This window comes from Suricata suricatta, chromosome 10, assembly GCF_006229205.1.
Source record: "Suricata suricatta isolate VVHF042 chromosome 10, meerkat_22Aug2017_6uvM2_HiC, whole genome shotgun sequence".
NCBI lineage: Eukaryota > Metazoa > Chordata > Mammalia > Carnivora > Herpestidae > Suricata > Suricata suricatta.
Genome location: NC_043709.1, coordinates 48,548,949 through 48,566,526, shown reverse-complemented (window position 1 = coordinate 48,566,526; position 17,578 = coordinate 48,548,949). Strand labels below are relative to the sequence as shown.

The window sequence follows — 17,578 nt, the reverse complement described above, 5'->3', positions numbered from 1 at the left end:
ACTTGGTTTACTGGGGAGCCATTTAGGTTCCTGAGCAAGAGAGTGGAATGAAGAAAGCAGTTTTAAGGACGAATATATAGAATCAGAGAGCCATGAGCCACCACAGAAATGATGTCCATTACCTTTATTTGTCACAAGGGTGAAAACAGTCCTATAGAAGTTCAGTGTAGCTCATTGATGGAAGGGTCTTCTGATTCACTTATGATATTTTCCATTACACCTTCACGTCTGATGAGTCTAAGCGTTGGATTAGAAGAGGAGAGCCAAAGAGGGATTGTTTCTAAATTTCATCTAGAATGAAATTGGTAGTATCTAAATATCTGCTTGAAATGCTGGGAGATTATTTCTGAAACCACATTTAGGGGCAGGAGAGAGTGTAGGGCCATAGGAAAGGCACAGATGGGACACTGAGGACATTTATTTGTCATCCTTGGGCAAGGGTTACCAGGTGGAGCAGATAAAAATAAAAACAAGTTTTTAGTGTAAGATGTACCAAATATTACATCAAACATACTTGTACTAAAATGCCATTTATTGTTTATCTGAAATTCAATTTTAGTGAGGTGTCCTGTATTTCATCAGGCAATCTCATTTTGAGTTAGTGCGTAAGGGAACATGGCTGTAAGGCTGGGGGAGTAATCTAGGCTCATGGGTAGGTCCTGCATTGAATTGGTAGCATTTAAAGTATAGTAGAAAATGTCAACCAGGCATTTCTAAGATAACTGATTGAATACATAAAATCAAATTAGCAGCAATTCCAAACATTCTATTGTGAGACACCGCCATTGAGAGAATGAAGGTTTTGTTGAAGGGAATGGATGCATTCGGGTGGAATGTATGAAGGCTTTTCCTTTTTTTTTCTTTTAATTTTTTATTTATTATTGAGAGACAGAGAGAGAGACAGCGCGAGCAGGTGAGGGTCAGAGAGAGAGGGAGACACAGAATCCGAAGCAGGCTCCAGGCTCTGAGCTAGCTGTCAGCACAGAGCCTGATGCAGGACTTGAACCACGAAACGTGAGATCATGACCTGAGCCAAAGCTGGACGCTCAACTGACTGAGCCACCCAGGCACCCCTGAAGGCTTTTCCTTGATAGATATGTTGAATCTAGCTGCAGTAGAAACATTAAATAAAGATACGATACCATTTTAAAGAAATCTGTGTATGTATATAATATACATGTATGTATGTATTGTATATATAGAGAGTTACATATATGTAGTTACATATATAAAGTTACATATATACACAGTTACATATATGTATAGTTATGTATATTTGTATATAGTTACAATGTAGAAACATTTAGGGAATGATGTATACCAAAATATTTAATATTATTTGGTTTTGTTTTCCAAAAATTTTCTCCTTGTCTATATTTTTAAAATAGTAAATATTATTACATCTTTAATAAATAGTTTTCTTAGTTGTTTTGTTGGTGGTGGTGATGGGTTTTTTTTGTTTTTTTTTTTTTTACCTTTTTTTAATGTTTATTTTTGAGAGAGAGACAGAGACAGAGTGTGAGTTGGAGAGGGGCAGAGAGAAAGAATCTGAAGCAGGCTCCAGACTCTGAGCTGTCAGCCCTGGTGGTAGTTTTTTAAATGTTGGTTGGGGAAGTAAGGGGCGCCTGGGTGGCTCAGTCAGCTGAGCATCTGACTTTGGCTCAGGTCATGATCTCACAGAGCATGGGTTTGAGCCCTGCCATCGGGCTCTGTGCTGACAGCACGGAGCCTGCTTTGGATCCTACGTCTTCCTCTCTCTCTCTCTGTCTCTCTCTCACTCTCTCTCTTTCTCTCAAAAATAAATAAAATAAACATTTAAATGTTGAGGAAGTAAGACAGCTTACAAGTATTTTCATAGTTAGGTTGGGAAGACAGCCTTTTATTTCTAGAATGGAGTATTCCAGTGGGGAGAAGAGGCGAGTCAAAGAGACAAGGCCATCTCAGAGGGCCAGGAGAAGGTTGGAAAAGAATAGGGAGCTCTCTTTGGTCAAGAGGGGTCGGAGAAAAGTTGAGATTTTGCAGTAGAATAGTGCTGTGGGCAAAGCTTGTTAAACACATGTAGTACTTATCAGGAAGTAATTTTTTGAACTATATGATCTTTTCTTTTTTGATTTACTTGATCTATATTTTCAGTGTGTCCATCACTAAAACTTTTGTGTTCTCTATTTCTTTAGCCTGTTTCCCTATTTGACTCTACCTACATCCCCCTGCTTCCCGTTTAAGAACTTTGTTAAATTTTTTTTAATGTTTGTTTAATTTTGAGTGAATGAGAGAGAGAGAGAGGGAAGGGCAGAGAGAGAGGGGGACATAGAATCTGAAACAGGCTCCAGGCTCTGCACCATCAGCAGAGAGCCAATTGTGGGGCTCAAACTTACAAACTGTGAGATCATGACCTGAGCCAAAACCAAGAGTTGGACACTTAACTGACTGAGCCCCAGGCACTCTAAGAGTTTTGGGTTCAAGCCCCATGTCAGGCTCTGTGCTGGTGATATGGAGCCTGCTTGGGATTCTCTCTCTCCCTCCCTCTCTACCCTTCCCCCACTCACGCTCTGTCTCTTTCAAAAATGGATAAACTTAAACTTTTTCTAAAATAACCTATTGTTAAAATTTTGTTTTGCAAAATTTATAACCTGAATTTAAAAATGCCATACTTTGCTTATAGGTCAATTATAGTTTCTATTTCTGGGAGAAAAAAAACCCAGCCAAGAACACTCCATGGAAGTTTTCTTCTGTTAGAGTTCTGGTTGTAGATGAAGGGAGTCTGGTATCTGTCAAGATCTTCAAGTCAGTTTTAAAGTTGTTGTGTGAACACTCCAAACTGTCTAAGCTTATAATCCTTGGTAAGTGAAGTATTGTTGGAATGCCAATTGTTTATCCAGAGCATTGCAGTGAGTGGGTTGCTTTCACCATTTCATGGCTTTAATATCCCCACCCTGTAGGTGGGAAGCCAGTTCTCAGAGTCTACACTGCAGCTACGCTGAGTTCAGTCTGACTACTCCCTCTATTAGCTTGGCTCTTCATTTGGGCCAGGGTATTAGTAGGCCGGGCCACGAAATGAAAGAGAGTTGTAAGGGGTTATTGCTAATCACCTAAATGATGCCCGTTCAAATGGTAAAAATGTCACACACTCAGAGGAAATAACGATGTGGATCATTTGAGAATAATACAAAGTCTGAATTACAGACCATTTAGGAGTGAATTTTAGCTAATAACTCAAATTAGACCTCACTAGTGTCTTAAATCCTTTCCCATTCTGGTGAGATTTAGTTAGATTCTGTTGGGTGCCACTGGTCTGTAGTGTACGATTTGATTTCATGGAGAAAAAAAACAATCTCCTTGTGAGAACCAACTTGTATATAAATAATTCTCTTAGGTCTTTGAGGATGTTCTGAGCAGCTGATTCTGTTAATGGCTTAAGCATTTTCTGTTAATGGCTTAAGCATTTCCCCAGTTTCCACTGAAATAGGGTTTTTTTTTAACTCCAAGTTTTGTTGTTTAAGAGAATTTTAATAGAGCCAAACATTATCACTATGTTACTGGAATTTATCATCAAATACGTTGGATTTATTTATTTTGTATTTTATGTATTTATTTTATTTATTCGAGGCCATAGGTTCTTCCAGGTCTGCTAGGACATTGAGCAAGATTGAATAGGTGACTCAATACTGAATCTCTAAGGATCTAAGGCCTATTTTTTCTCTTTACATGTTGGCTAAACTATACGCCCCTACACAGTTTGTCTGGGGTTATACGACTGAAAGAAGTTCCATTCAGATTTTCCCTTATTGTGTGATCACTTCTTTATATTTCACGTTGTTTGCTTTGAATGCTTTGGTGGTGTTGTTAAATATTTTTAAGGAGTTCATGTTTTTAAGTAACTTTAAACAAAGATTTTGGAGGGCTGTTTTTTTGTAGAGCAAGTCTTTATAATTATGGCATCTGTCAGTAGGGAGAAATGAAGACAGCTTTTAAACTTCAGGACTCCCGTTACCTGGAACCCACTGTATCCATTTTGTTCCCCTTTTAGGTGATATTAGACAGTTACCCAGCATTGAACCTGGTAATCTGCTGAGAGATCTTTTTGAGACTCTTAAGTCAAGAAATTGTGCTATTGAACTAAAGACAAACCACAGAGCAGAATCTGAGCTAATTGTGAACAATGCTACGAGGTACAGTATAACTAAAATTTTGTGTTTTCTCTCTCTTGTATTAGAAATCAAAGGTTAAAAGAAAGTACATATTTGTGTTTGAAGTAGGGTGATTCAGTGTAGTACATTCACTGTGCTCTTTTAGTGAACCTGTTCTAGCCTTCAGGTAGATATATACATTTTGCCCCACAGTTAGAAAGACAAAGGTCATATTTTTCATTACTGACTAGCCTGAATTATTATTGAAATTTAAGAATGAATGTGTTTTGGGACACCTGGGTGGTTCAGTCGGGTAAGTGACTGACTCTTGATTTTTGCTCAGGTCATGATCTCACGGTTCATGGGTGTGAGCCCGGCATTGGTCTCTACGCTGGTAGCATGGAGTCTGCTTGGGATTCATTCTCTCTCTCTCTCTCTCTCTCTCTCTCTCTCTCTCTCTCTCTCTCTCTCTCTCTCTCTCTCTCTCTCTCTCTCTCTCTCTCCCTCTCCCCCCTCCCCCCCCTTTCCTCTCTGCCCCTTCCCTGCATGCTCTCACTCTCTTTCAAAGTAAATAAATAAACTTCATGGCACCTGCTTGGGATTCATTCTCTCTCTCTCTCTCTCTCTTTCTCTCTCTGCCCTTTCACTGCATTCTCTCACTCTTTCTCAAAATAAATAAATAAACTTAAAAAAATGTGTTTCCCTGCTTTAAAAAGTATATATGTGAATTAAAGTTGCATTAAGCTTAGAGACTAGAATAAGCCCAAGGGAAACAGAGACCTGGAAATGAGTTCATTATAGTTCAAAGGAGAATGGAGAAGAACTATCTCCAATTTTTGTTTGTTTGGTTTTTTTTAAATATATTTTTTAATGTTTTATTTATTTTTAATACAGAGAGAGAGCATGTGAGGGGGAGGGGCAGAGAGAGAAGGAGACACAGAACTGGAAGCAGGCTCCAGGCTCTGAGCTAGCTGTCAGCACAGAGCCTGACGCGGGGCTTGAACCCACGAACGTGAGATCTGACCTGAGCCGAAGCTGGAGGCTTAACCGACTGAGCCACCCAGGCGCCCCTACCTCCCAATTTTTGTAAGGGGGAGCCCTAAGCCAAAAAAAGGAACACAGTATTGTACTCCTTGATGAATCCTGGTGGTCCCGATGGCCTCTTACTCCTTAGTGGAGAAAACAATCCTTTTCTTCCCTGAGTCTTCTCATAAGCCTTTAGAGGGATCCTCTGTAATAGATGTAATGGGATCTCAGAATACTAAGACCGTTTTATTCTTTGGGCCAAAATCTATCTTTGTTTTTGACTGACACTTTTACAAAACGTTGCTTTGTTGCCTGAACATTTTCTTGATTGGATGTCAGCAGAAGTTAGACCATTTAGAAACCTGCTACTCTAGTGCCCCTGTCTGGCCTGGATAGGACTGTAGGAAGGATTGACAGGGACGGGGTAGGATGTTGCAGGTTCACATTAAGACATTAGGCAAAAGAATACAGTTAGATGTGTAATGCCCTTTTCCTAGAACCCTTCTGCTCCTACCTAAAGGCTGCCTCACTTTATGGAAGTTGGTAGATGATTGGTCAGAAAAAGGGTGGGGGGTAAAGGCATACAGATTGTAAATAAATAAATAGATAAATAAAAAATAAATAAAAGTCTGAAAATCTTGCAAGAATCTAAAGCACATTAGATTTCTTAGAACTGTTTTATCTGAAACTTAGGGATTCTTTTTAGTAACCCTTTTGATGTCATTTGGACCGTGCTGTTTTCATTTCTTCTTCATCAGCATCACCAAATATCTAATGTCAGAGGGATCCCAGTGAAACCAGGGAAGGACTCTTAGAGATAGAAGTTATGTTTCATGTTCCAGGTCAGAAACAAAACAGGAAGTCCATGGTGATTCTCAGCACCCCCAAAATTATATCTGGGATATTTCCGCAGGGCAGCCTTCATCCCTTTTCTGCCTTTCAACCCTGCTGGGACGGGTTGAGGGTGACAGTAGGGTACCGCTAGCTTTCATAGCCGGGTTGCTGTTGGGTCTTTTCAGGGAGCCTGTCTTCTTCCAGATGACCAAGGAGAGACGCTGTTATGACAAGGCACCTGCTTGTAGAATAGGGACTCTGCTTTCTGATAGGATTTGCTAGTCTTGGGAAATAAAAGAACAAAAGAAGGAAGAGGGAATAGATGCAGATACTTGGTTCAACTGAGAAAATGAGGCCACGTACATGATACGCACAGAAGAAAGGAGAAAAAGAGTGTGATGTGAGCATTTGGAAAAGGCCCCAAAGAGTCCAAAGTAATTAAATAGAAAGGACTATGGATCCACAAGGGCCCAGATTTGCCTCCTAGTTCTGCATTCTGCTTCTGTGGCCGTGGGCAGCCCACTGCTGCGGACTATGGCTCGTGCTGCTCACCTGTGAAAGGAGGCCGCTACCCACCTCGGATAGTTCTTCTGTGGAAAGCAGGTCAGCTTCTCAGAATGGTAAATTCCCTGACATTTTTCTCTAATGCTTGTAATTTGCTAGAGGTAGGGGATTGATTGGTAAATGTAACATAGTGGTCTTGCTAATCCTATTGTAAAACTCATTTACTACTTATAATGCCTATATGGGTAGCCTTTTCATCCTATTTATTATCTTTTAGCAGATATTAGTTACAGTATCGACAGTCTCGCTGATGATATACAAAGATACATTTTTGGATACTCATGTTCTTGGTGTGCTATTTTGTCTTTATTTAAGAATTTCAAGGCGCCAGTTTCCAATATTTGATGCAGAGCTGAATATCTCTGATAATCCAACTTTCCCTGTCTCAATACGAGATAAAACATTTATTTTTATCCGACTCCCAGAAGAGGATGCCAGTTCTCAGTTATCAAAAAGTGATCATCACTCTTGTAAGTATAAGCTTCTATATGATGTAGGGTTATGATTTCAGTTTTGCAGTATACCTATCAAATGACGAGTTATAGTTTTATTTGATGGTGAAGATAAATATTGCTAGTAAACAATTTAGGCACCGAAAATTAATTTGTTAATCATCAAAAGTAGAGTACCTTAGAATTTTGTAAAGAAGTAAGCTTTCCTAGCCCAACATAAGTGATCAAACCTACCTTAACAGGTCTTATCTAGAATGTGTTATGCTGGAAAGAATTTGGAAGGACTAACAATACACACATAAACACACACACACACACACATACAGGCATGAAATAAGCTTTTGACACATAACACACTAAGGGCTCAGTAAATATCTGTTGAGTGAATAATTGGATATAGATGATTGGTATAAAATGAAGCAAAGCCCCAGGAATCCAAGTTCATTCAGGAGAAAGCATATCCTATCAATGAAGATTTTCTTGTATAACAGTTGGGAAAGTGAATACATTTGTGGCCATGGGCACATTTGTGAGCCAGAAATAATGGTTGTACAGCTGTTGCCAATTGGAATTCCTACTAGCTCTTTCTGTGTCTTATAAAATGGACAAGCATTGCTTCTAATTGAGGTGTCAGGATGGCAACATAACAGAGTCAAAAGAGCACAGGCTTCAGACTCTTCTCCCTGAATGTATGACGCACATCACATCACTTAAGCGTTTGTAAAATGGGAACCATAGTGGCACAGCCTGTGGGGCTGTTTGGAGGGTTGAGGGCGTTCGTCATTTTTGCGGCCCTGTTAGTTTTTTGTAAATAATAGGCATTAAATGAACTATTACAAGTTAATTCAAGTGGAGTAAACCTTTTGATCTTTATTTGTATTCTAAACTTACTTAAACTTTTTAAAAATAGAATGCTGGTCTACTCACAATTGAATTAAGATTTAGTGATTACTGCGGAGAATTTATCGTAGTTGCCATCGTTGTTAAGGGTGCACCCTAACTGCGGAGGTACTTTCACGAGTGTGTAAAATCAGGTGACTCCCGGCTTTGCGTACGCATTTCCTGCTTTGTGTGTGACATGTGCGGTTCCCTTGGCTTAGTGTCCATTCATGTGTTACAGTAATGTCTTTTTCCTTTGGAATGGGATCATATAATACATAAGTATTCTATAAAGGCCCTTTTATTTATTTGTTTGTTTTTTGAGTGGGAGAGAGTAGGAGTAGGGGCAGAGAGAGAGAATGGGAGAGAGAAGCGTAAGCGGGCTCCATGCCCAGCACAGCTGTAAGATCATGCCCTGAGCTGAAATGAAGAGTCTGATGCTCAACTGGCTAGACACCCAGGTGCCCCTGATTTTTTTTTTTGATTATAGAAATAATTTATATTCCTTAAGGAGGGCCAAACAATACAGAAGTGTTTGAAGTAAAACTGAATATTTCTCTGTAATCTTCCTCTCAATTTCCTCTAAGTCAACCCCGAAAGGTCACATACCCTTACCCACCACTCCTGCTCTGTAGTAAGAGTTTGGGGTTCATGCTTTAAACCTCATTATATCCATACACAAACATGCCTTATTTCCATTTTACATAAATGGGTTTATAAGCCACAATGTTTTGTGATTTTTTTAATTACATATATTGTGAAGAATTAATAGGTGATATTTATTCTCACAACAGTTGAGTTAAAAATAGATGCTAGTAATTATGAAGAAAAAATAAGACTTAGTTAAATAACTTGCCTTCCTTGCCAGTTCTTTTAGATTTACCTAAAATACGGTTGGTTTTTTTTCTGACACCCATTCTTTATGTTAATGGATGTACTTTAAAAAAAAAAGTCTGCTTCACAATGGCAACAGAGCCCAGCTGATGCTGTTTTTCTATCTCAGTTACAAACTTCAGCTACGAAATTAGTCCCTTCCTTAAGAGAACTGAATAAATATTCCTTAGAGAGAGGCATATAGTACATTTTCACTAACAATGAAGTCACTGAGTACATTATTCCCTTATATTGCAAAGTAGAGAGGCCGAGGGCAGGCTTCCGAGCTGGGCTAGAGTTTCAGATGCTAAAGTGTGAGAAAAACGTATCTCTTAGGATCAATGAAATACGGCGTACAAATTGATCTGTAAGGTGTAGAGAGAATGGAAGAAGCAAGGAGCAGAACACCACGATCCTGTACACGTGAAGGAAAGCAATACCCTGTGAGACCTTGGAAGTTCATGCTTTAGCAGGCCAAGGGCTTGGCTGTGGGGGGCGGGGGCGAGCACTGGCCTTTTTTAGTGATAGTTTTCCTGTCCTCTGAGCCATGAAGGGCTCAGTAAGCAACTGATTTAGTCTTCTTTGAGCAGGGCATCACACGGCCTGGGCTTTTTTTCATTCCCCTGGGGATTCATTTGCTGTGAGGGGAAGGCACGAAAGCCTAGAATGTTCATCCCCAAATCGTTAACATCTCTCTCTCATGAGAAATGTTCACTGTGTTGTACTCTTGGTAAGACAGATTGAAGGGAGCCTACTTCTCTGCTCTGAGGGAGGGTGTAAGTGGCTGTCATCATTGTCAGTGATCTGAAGTCTGAAAGAGGGAGGCCAGGCACCACACCCTTTTGGAAAATTACTTTTACTTCCAAGAGCCCCAGTTCTGCATTTATATCTAGACTGTAATCAGTGTTGGGGGTCAACCCATGTAATGGCTGCGAAGGTATGGTTGCTCTAGGAATGAGTGTCCCTGCTGTGCAGGGTTAACCTATTAGTTGCTGGACCAGGGGAGGTTTGGGGGTCCTGGGGGTGGGAAGCACATGGGGTGGGGGGTGGAGCATGGCAGTGTTTGGGGAGTAGCTATTTTCCATCCTTTATAGAAGTATCTTAATATTTTCTACTAAATATCAATCTTGGATATGAGACTATCAACCTCCCGTAAATGTTGTAAAGACTAAAGTGAAATAGCAGAGGCAAAGCATATAGATTCTCAAGTTCTGTCTCATTACCACCGGAATGTGAGACAGAAAGAAGTCTTATGGTGTAGTAATTCTGTTACATGTTTTTTCCTCTTGCTCATATTTTAAATGTGGCATTCACAAACCATCGTGTTACAGATTAGTACCGTTATTAACAGCTGGTGGTTGACTTCTCTGTTGAGGTTGGGGTATCTGGAACCCATATCTCCATCTTCTCGTCTGCCGCTCTGGCTGTAGCAAATGAGGTTGATGTTCCCATGGTGAACTTGTATGCTGTTTCCCTGGACCCCTTTGCAGGAATTCTGCGTTAGTTTCTCTATTGAAACAATGTCATAATGTGGTATTTTTCCGTGTTAACTTTTTTCTCTTAAATTACCAGATTTATATTCTGCAGTTGGAACCTTACTCAAAGAAAATGACCTACAAGATGCACAAACATCACAATTTATTGCATTTAGAAGGTAAAGCATTGGCAGTATTTTAGCGTGCTTAGTCTAGCTTTCAAGTCTCATAACTCATCAATATAGGAACTGTTTGAATGGTAGATTCTCATACTTCATCACTGCTAATTCTGTCTCTAATTTCGAGGTCTTTTTTTGTTAGATATGGCAGAGGGCAGTTTTCAAACAGGGCTCTTTCTACCAAATATTATATTTGGAAACTCCCAGAAAATCTGAGTGGAAATAAGCTTTATGTTAAGATAAAGTCAGCACCTGGCTGACTAGGTCGGTAGAGCCTGTGATGCTCGATCTCAGGGTTGTGAGTTTGAGCCCCACATTGGGTGTAGAGATTACTTCAAAATAAAATCTTTTTTAAAAAGATGAAAATCACAAAATGCTTTTCCCTGTCGAAACCCCCAGAAACCTTTTATAGCACGTAGTACATTGTAATTGTTGACAAGGGAAGTGAGCACAAAGCAGATCCCATTAAGGTGACCCTTGCTGGTTTGTGTGTTTCAGGCAAGACTGTGACGTGATTAACGCCTGCTGCTGCAAGCACTACACGGGCCGCCTGATCAAGTGAGCACGAGGGGTCCGCGGGCTGGAGGCCAGCCCTTCCTTCCGCTGTTCTGTTATTTGTTTTCACGTGGATCACTGCAGCCACATACTCAGACATCTTTTTGTCCTCATTTGTAAAGTGAAATTTTCTCTTCAACTGAATATGTCCCCTTAGGAACTGTTTTGGTAATCGGTGTTTGTAAGAAAAATAAGGAATACAGTGTCCCTTGTGGTTTTCAGGTTGGCGGCTTCTAGCTTCTCAGAGAGGAGTGTGGGGGATTCAGGAGATTTTTTTTTTTCACATATAATATGTGTGTGGGTGTGTCCAAGGCCCTTAGCAACAGGATGGCTGTAGAGAGCACCTCAGTGACCATCTATCAGAGAAACAGGAGTGCAGAAAAGTTACTGTGTTTACACACAGGAGAAATTAACTTACTTCTCTTGCATTTATCAACACGTACTATTTTTTAAGTGCAAAGAACATAGAGATGTGGAAGTTGCAGGAGTTCCTGGTCTCTTGAGGGACAACACGCACACAAAATCCCAGCTTAGTAGCCTAACGAAGGGTTAAAAGCACCAGCAGGGGGTCACCCAGTCTGTGTCCCAGTGACTGTGATCTCAGGCAGGCAGTTTAACTGGTCCATATGTGTAAAAATAGGATACTGATGCACAATTTCCCGCAGAGAGATGTAGTGAGGATGAGATGAAATCGTTATCTCTGAGGCACTTATCACGGTAACTGGCACATAGCCGGCGTTTGTTCAGTTTGCTGCTGTGATTCTGATACAACGTCACAATTATAAGAAGTATACGTACGTGGGGTAAGGTGTGATACAGGACAGGAGAGATTGGAGAGGAGAGGATGAATTTAAAAGGCAGAATCAGTAAGACATTGGATAACTTAGAATAGAGAGGGAAAGAGGGACATCAGCATTTATGCCAAGATTTCTAACTTGAAAAGATCTGGCTGGGAAATGTCATTGAGTTTGAGGTGCCACAGACAGGATGGGTAATCAGACCACGACTGTGGGAGCCTGATTTCTTGTTGACATTTGGAGAACAACAGTGAAGGAGAGAGAGTTTGGAAATTATTTTGAGAATTCGATCAGGCCTCAGTGGGGGTTCATGCCTAAACAAAATGAAATTGAGATTTTCCTAACCTTGATGATGTATTCTCATTTTCTACTCAGAGACCATCGGAATAGACTTCAATTTGGAGTTGGTGATAAAATTTGTTGTACTAGGAATGCATATCTCTCGGAGTTACTCCCCCAAGATACCTCTCCCAGTCAGAGTAGTGAACGAGAAGCCAGTGGTGAAGACTTTAATGGTACTCTTCGTGGTTTTGCTAAAAATAAGCATGACTTTGAAAGTGATATTCGACTCTGCAATGGAGAGATTTTTTTTATAACAAACGTAAGTGATAACAGAAAAATAGTACCTTTTCACTAACTAGAGGTAGATTTTTTTTAATTGCCCTAGGTTTGATTCAGAACCTAATCATACCAGAGTTGACATTCTTCCATAATACTTTGTTAAGGATTTTTGCATTCACATGTAAGAGGGATATTGGTTTGTAGTTTCCTAGGAATGAATGTCTTGTCTGGTTTTGGTGTCAGAGTAAAGCTGGCTTCAGAAAATGCGGTGGGACAGGTTTCTTTCTCATATTTTCTTGAAGACTTTGTGAAGAAACATTTTTAGTAAGTTCGGAGGGCTCGAGTAACAAAACTAAGGGACAAGTGACATACTTAATGTATTTTGCAAAGCATCGTTTCCTTGGTTGCTGCTTAAATATAGAAGCTGCAGGGGCGCCTGGGTGGCTCAGTTGGTTAAGCGTCCGGCTTCGGCTCAGGTCATGATTTCACGGTTCGTGGGTTCGAGCCCCGCGTCGGGCTCTGTGCTGACAGCTAGCTCAGAGCCTGAAGCCTGCTTCAGATTCTGTGTCTCCCTCTCTCTCTGCCCCTCCCCACTCATGCTCTGTTTCTGTCTGTCTCCAAAATAAATAAAACATTAAAAAAAAAAAAAAAGCTGTAGAAGTTTCTTTGAATTTGTTCTCATTATATAAACACCCTCTTAAATGTGGAAGCTTATTCTCTACAAGCTGTGAGAACGTGTGAGGAAATATAAACATTTGCAAAGAATATATGCAGATTTACATAGTGCAAGAAGTGAAATGTATAGACCTCAGAATAAGTCAGGCACACGCACTATTCTCTAGAGAGTCAAATTAAGGTTGTTTCAAGTTTATTAATTTGGGTGTATGTATATATTTAGTTTGTGCTCAAGTATAGATTTTAAGCCTTTTGAAAGTTCTTAACAATTGTGAATATACATGCTATTTTATTTGTGTTTGCATTTACTGTTCAGCACAAAAGCAGACTATCTTTACAGTGTGTGTATTTGAAAACATACAAACTAATTCTTTTTTTTAATCATAGGATGTAACTGATGTAACTTTTGGAAAGAGAAGATCTTTGACCATTAATAATATGGCTGGCTTGGAAATAACTGTGGACTTTGAAAAACTAATGAGATATTGTCAAATAAAACATGCATGGGCAAGAACTATACACACTTTTCAGGTAACAGTGGACATTCATAAAGAGATTCGAACAGGTTTTGAAGCGATAAAGTACCTTCAAAGATTTTCTTCTTAATTTTGTTGCCTTTATTTTTTAAAAAGAAATAAGATTACCAAAGTTTACATAAGTGCTTTGCTGATGTTTATTTATTTTTGCAGCTTGTATTTTTTATTATTGTATAATCAGCTTTATTGGGGTATAATTTGCATGCATATTTAAATTAAAAAAATTTTTAATGTTTATTTTTGAGAGAGAGAAAGACAGACAGACAGAGACAGCAGGGGAGGGGCAGAGAGAGAGAGGGAGACACAGAAACCAAAGCAGGCTCCAGGCTCTTAGCTGCCAGCAGAGAGCCCTATGCGGGGCTCGAACCCACAGACCATGAGATCATGACCTGAGCCAAAGTTGGATGCTCTACCAACTGAGCCACCCAGGCGCCCCTGCATGCATATTTAAATTCATAAAGTTGGATGGGTTTTGACAAATACATCCCTTTCCTCTGTTCTTGTGAGGCAACTACTCTCTGCTTGGGAATACTTTTAATTTTAGGGTTTTTTGTTTTGTTTTGTTTTTAATTTTAGAGAGAGTTTTAGCTGGGGAGGGGGGCTGAGGGAGAGAGAAAGAGAATCTTAATCAGGCTTCAAGCTCAGCACTCGGCTTGATCCCACAACCCTGGGATCATGACCTGAACTGAAATTAAGAGTCGGACACTCACCCAACTGAGCCACCCAGGTGCCCCGGGAATCATTTAGTTTTATAGAAGAGTTGGAAAGACAACACAGACTCTTCCCATACACCCTTCATCTGACTTTCCCTAATGTTAACATCTTGCATAACTATGGTGTTTTTGTCAAAACTAAGAAATTACCATTGGAAAAATAGTATTAACTAAACTACTCTTTTTGGATTTCACCAGTTTTCCACGAATATCCTTTTTCTGTTCCAGAATCTAATCCTGGGCACAACATTGCTTTTAGTGCAATTTTCTTTTAAGCTCTACTTTAATACTCTTGACTTCTCATAAGCTATTTGTGGTTCTGTTATTTAACTCATTGTTTTGAGCGCCCCTCTTTGATGTTGGTATGTTGCTTTAATCAGGAAGCTGCATCAGCCTACATTTGCATGTGGAAAAATTTAGGTTAGCCTGTATCCTCTACTGGTTGGCAAACATTAATTAGCATACTGGTTCTGTTCTTGGTGTGTGTGTGTGTGTTTTTAAGTGGGTGGTGTTTTATTTATTAAGCTACTCCATCTCCGTTCCAAAAAGAATTGGAAATGGCTTTCAAAAAATGCCCACAGTTCAGCCTAATTCTTTTTAAAAAATAAAGAAATGATACCATGCAGAAGATCAAGATAAGGATGGTAAAAGGATTTCTGCCAAGAGAGGGTTGGGGAGCGGATATGCACACTGACCTATTTGCTTACTAATGTAGACTGAAGATTTGGCTTTGTTATCAAAATAAGAGAGAAGCAGTCAGTGGACTGTGTCTGTTGGATACAAAAAACAAAACAACCAGTTGTGAAGAAGGACTAATATTCCTAGCTGCTGGTCCTGGCAGAATTTCTCCCGTGGGTCTTTAGGACGGCCTCTCTGTATTCTGGAAACTCATGTCATTCAATTTTGGGAAACTTTCTTGAATAATTTCATTAAGTTTCTTGCCCTCTGTTTTCTCTGTTTTGTCCTTCTAGAATCTCTATTACTTTGGGCCTCCAGCACTGATTGTCTAAATTTCTTACCTCTCTCCTGTTTTTTATCGCACTATTATTTTGCTGGTTTTTTTCTTGAAAGATTTCCTCAAATTTAGAAGCCAGTATTCTGTTACATTTCTGGACAAATGAAATTTGAAGGGGTTTTAATTTATTAGTTAAGGTTGGAGTCAGTATCTCTAAGTGTTCCTTTTATTGAGTCTGGCTCTCATTTTGTGGTTGAAAGAGCATATCTTACCTTAAAGAACATTTGTGATTATTATTTTGTATCAGTGTAGTTCATTTCTTCTGGGTTCAGTTCAAAAAATATTTATTGAGTCAGGCTGTTCTTGGTGCTTGGTTTAGATTGGTCCATGAAACAAACAAAGATACCGGTCACTGTGAAGATTACATTTGCTGGGGAGGAGGAAAGAGACATATACAATCATGAAAGAAGTAAACTACAGTTGGCCCTTGAACAATATGGAGGTTTAGGGCACCAGCCCCCCATTGCAGTCAGAAATCTGTGTATAATTTTGATTCCTTAAAACTTAACTACTAATAGCCTACCGTTGACCAGAAGCCTTAATGATAATGTAAACAGTCAATTAACACATATCTTATGTGTTATATATTAATAATATAAACATTATTTTATAATAAAGTAAGCTAGGGACACCTCAGAAATTAGAGTGCCTGACTCTTGGGATTGCAAGATTGAGCCCCATGGTGGGGCGTAGAGATTACTTTAAAATAAAATCTTTAAAAAAGTAAGCTACAGAAAAGAAACTGTTATTAAGAAAATTATAAATAAGGGACTCCTGGGAGAGACTCAGTAGGTCAAGCAACTGACTCTTGATTTCAGCTCAGTTCATGATCTCACATTTCATGAGATTGAGTCCCGCATTTGGCTTTGCACTGACAGTGAGGAGCCTGCTTGGGATTCTTTCTCTCCCTCTCTTTCTGCCTCTCCCCTGCTCATGCTCTCTCAAAATAAATAAACTTGGAAAACACATTTATTAAAAAGGAAAATTATAAAGAAGAGAGTACATTTACAGTACTGCTCTGTATTTATTATTTTAAAAATCCATGTGTAAGTAGACCTGTGCCGTTTAAACCCATGTTGTTCAGGAGTCAACTGTACAAGTTATGGTAGAACATACTATGGTAGAAGGTGGCAAATGCTATGGAAAAGGCATGGGGATAGGTGTGGGAGGCTGTTGTAATTTTAAATAGTGGTCAGTATAGGCCTCATTGAGAAGGTGGCATTTGAGCAAAGACTTGAAGGAGGTAAAGAAGTTAACCATGTGGGTATCCAGGAGAAGAGCATTCTAGGTTGAGGGAATAGCCAAAGCTGCAGTTCTTAGGTGGCCGCCTGTCATTTGAAGAACAAGAACAGCAAGGAGTACAGTGTGGGACAAGAGATGAGGTCAGAGAAGTCATGTGGGTAAGAGAGGGTCAAAGGATGGGGGGCCAGGTCACCTAAGACCCTCTAGGACTGTATTATCTAATATGGTATCCATATCTGGCTCACCACCAGTTTTTGTAAATAAAGTTTTATTGGAACACAGCACGTGTTCATTTACATATTGGTTTTGACTGCTTGTGCATTACACAGGAACAATTGAGTAGTTGCCATAGAGAACAGCTGGTCTGCAAAACTTAAAAATGCTTACTTTGACCCTTTGCAGAGAAGGTATTTTAACCCTCACTCTAAGGTCTGTGTAGATCTTCAAAGTCTATCAGATCATGGAAGGAATTAATGGTTTGTGTTTATTTGTACAGATGTGGAGTGTTAGAACACATTAAGAACAGACATATACATAATTTAAAAGTAAGGGTATGAAACTTGCCTCCTTTAGGAAGTTTGAAAGTTCTAATGATTTGAGGAAGATATGAAAACTGGATGAATAACTTATACTAGGTTATTGAGGTGAAGTCAGATGTCCATGTCCTGCTTTCTTTTTTTTTTTAATTTTTTTCATGTTTTTTATTTCTTTTTGAGAGACAGAGAGAGTGCGAGCAGGGGAGGGTCAGAGAGAGAGAAGAGAGAGAGTGAGAGGGAGAGAGAGAGAGAGGGAGACACAGAACCGGAAGCAGGCTCCAGGCTCTGAGCTAGCTGTCAGCACAGAGCCCGACGCGGAGCTCGAACCCACGAACCGTGAAATCATGACCTGAGCCGAAGCCGGAGGCTTAACCGACTGAGCCACCCAGGCGCCCCCATGTCCCGCTTTCTAAGCACACCTTTGGCATGGCTGTTTAATTTTTATCATCATTAGACACTGGGTCAAGCAAGAACAGTGAGCAAGAAAGACGGGGCCCTGCCTTTGCAGAGCTTACAGTCCATTGAGGAATACAGTGAAG

The 17,578-nt window shown here is 39.8% G+C and overlaps 1 protein-coding gene across 2 annotated transcripts in view; it reads left to right on the top strand.

Moving 5' to 3' along the window:
* The window catches only part of HELB (DNA helicase B), a 32,003-nt gene that overhangs the window by 7,402 nt on the left and 7,023 nt on the right, over positions 1 to 17,578 (top strand). For both annotated transcript variants that reach the window (XM_029955313.1, XM_029955314.1), the window contains exons 5-11: positions 2,663 to 2,840; positions 4,028 to 4,169; positions 6,867 to 7,021; positions 10,328 to 10,409; positions 10,908 to 10,967; positions 12,137 to 12,362; positions 13,385 to 13,528. In XM_029955313.1, coding sequence (XP_029811173.1) covers positions 2,663 to 2,840; positions 4,028 to 4,169; positions 6,867 to 7,021; positions 10,328 to 10,409; positions 10,908 to 10,967; positions 12,137 to 12,362; positions 13,385 to 13,528 — 987 coding nt within the window. The remainder of the gene's footprint in view (positions 1 to 2,662; positions 2,841 to 4,027; positions 4,170 to 6,866; positions 7,022 to 10,327; positions 10,410 to 10,907; positions 10,968 to 12,136; positions 12,363 to 13,384; positions 13,529 to 17,578) is intronic.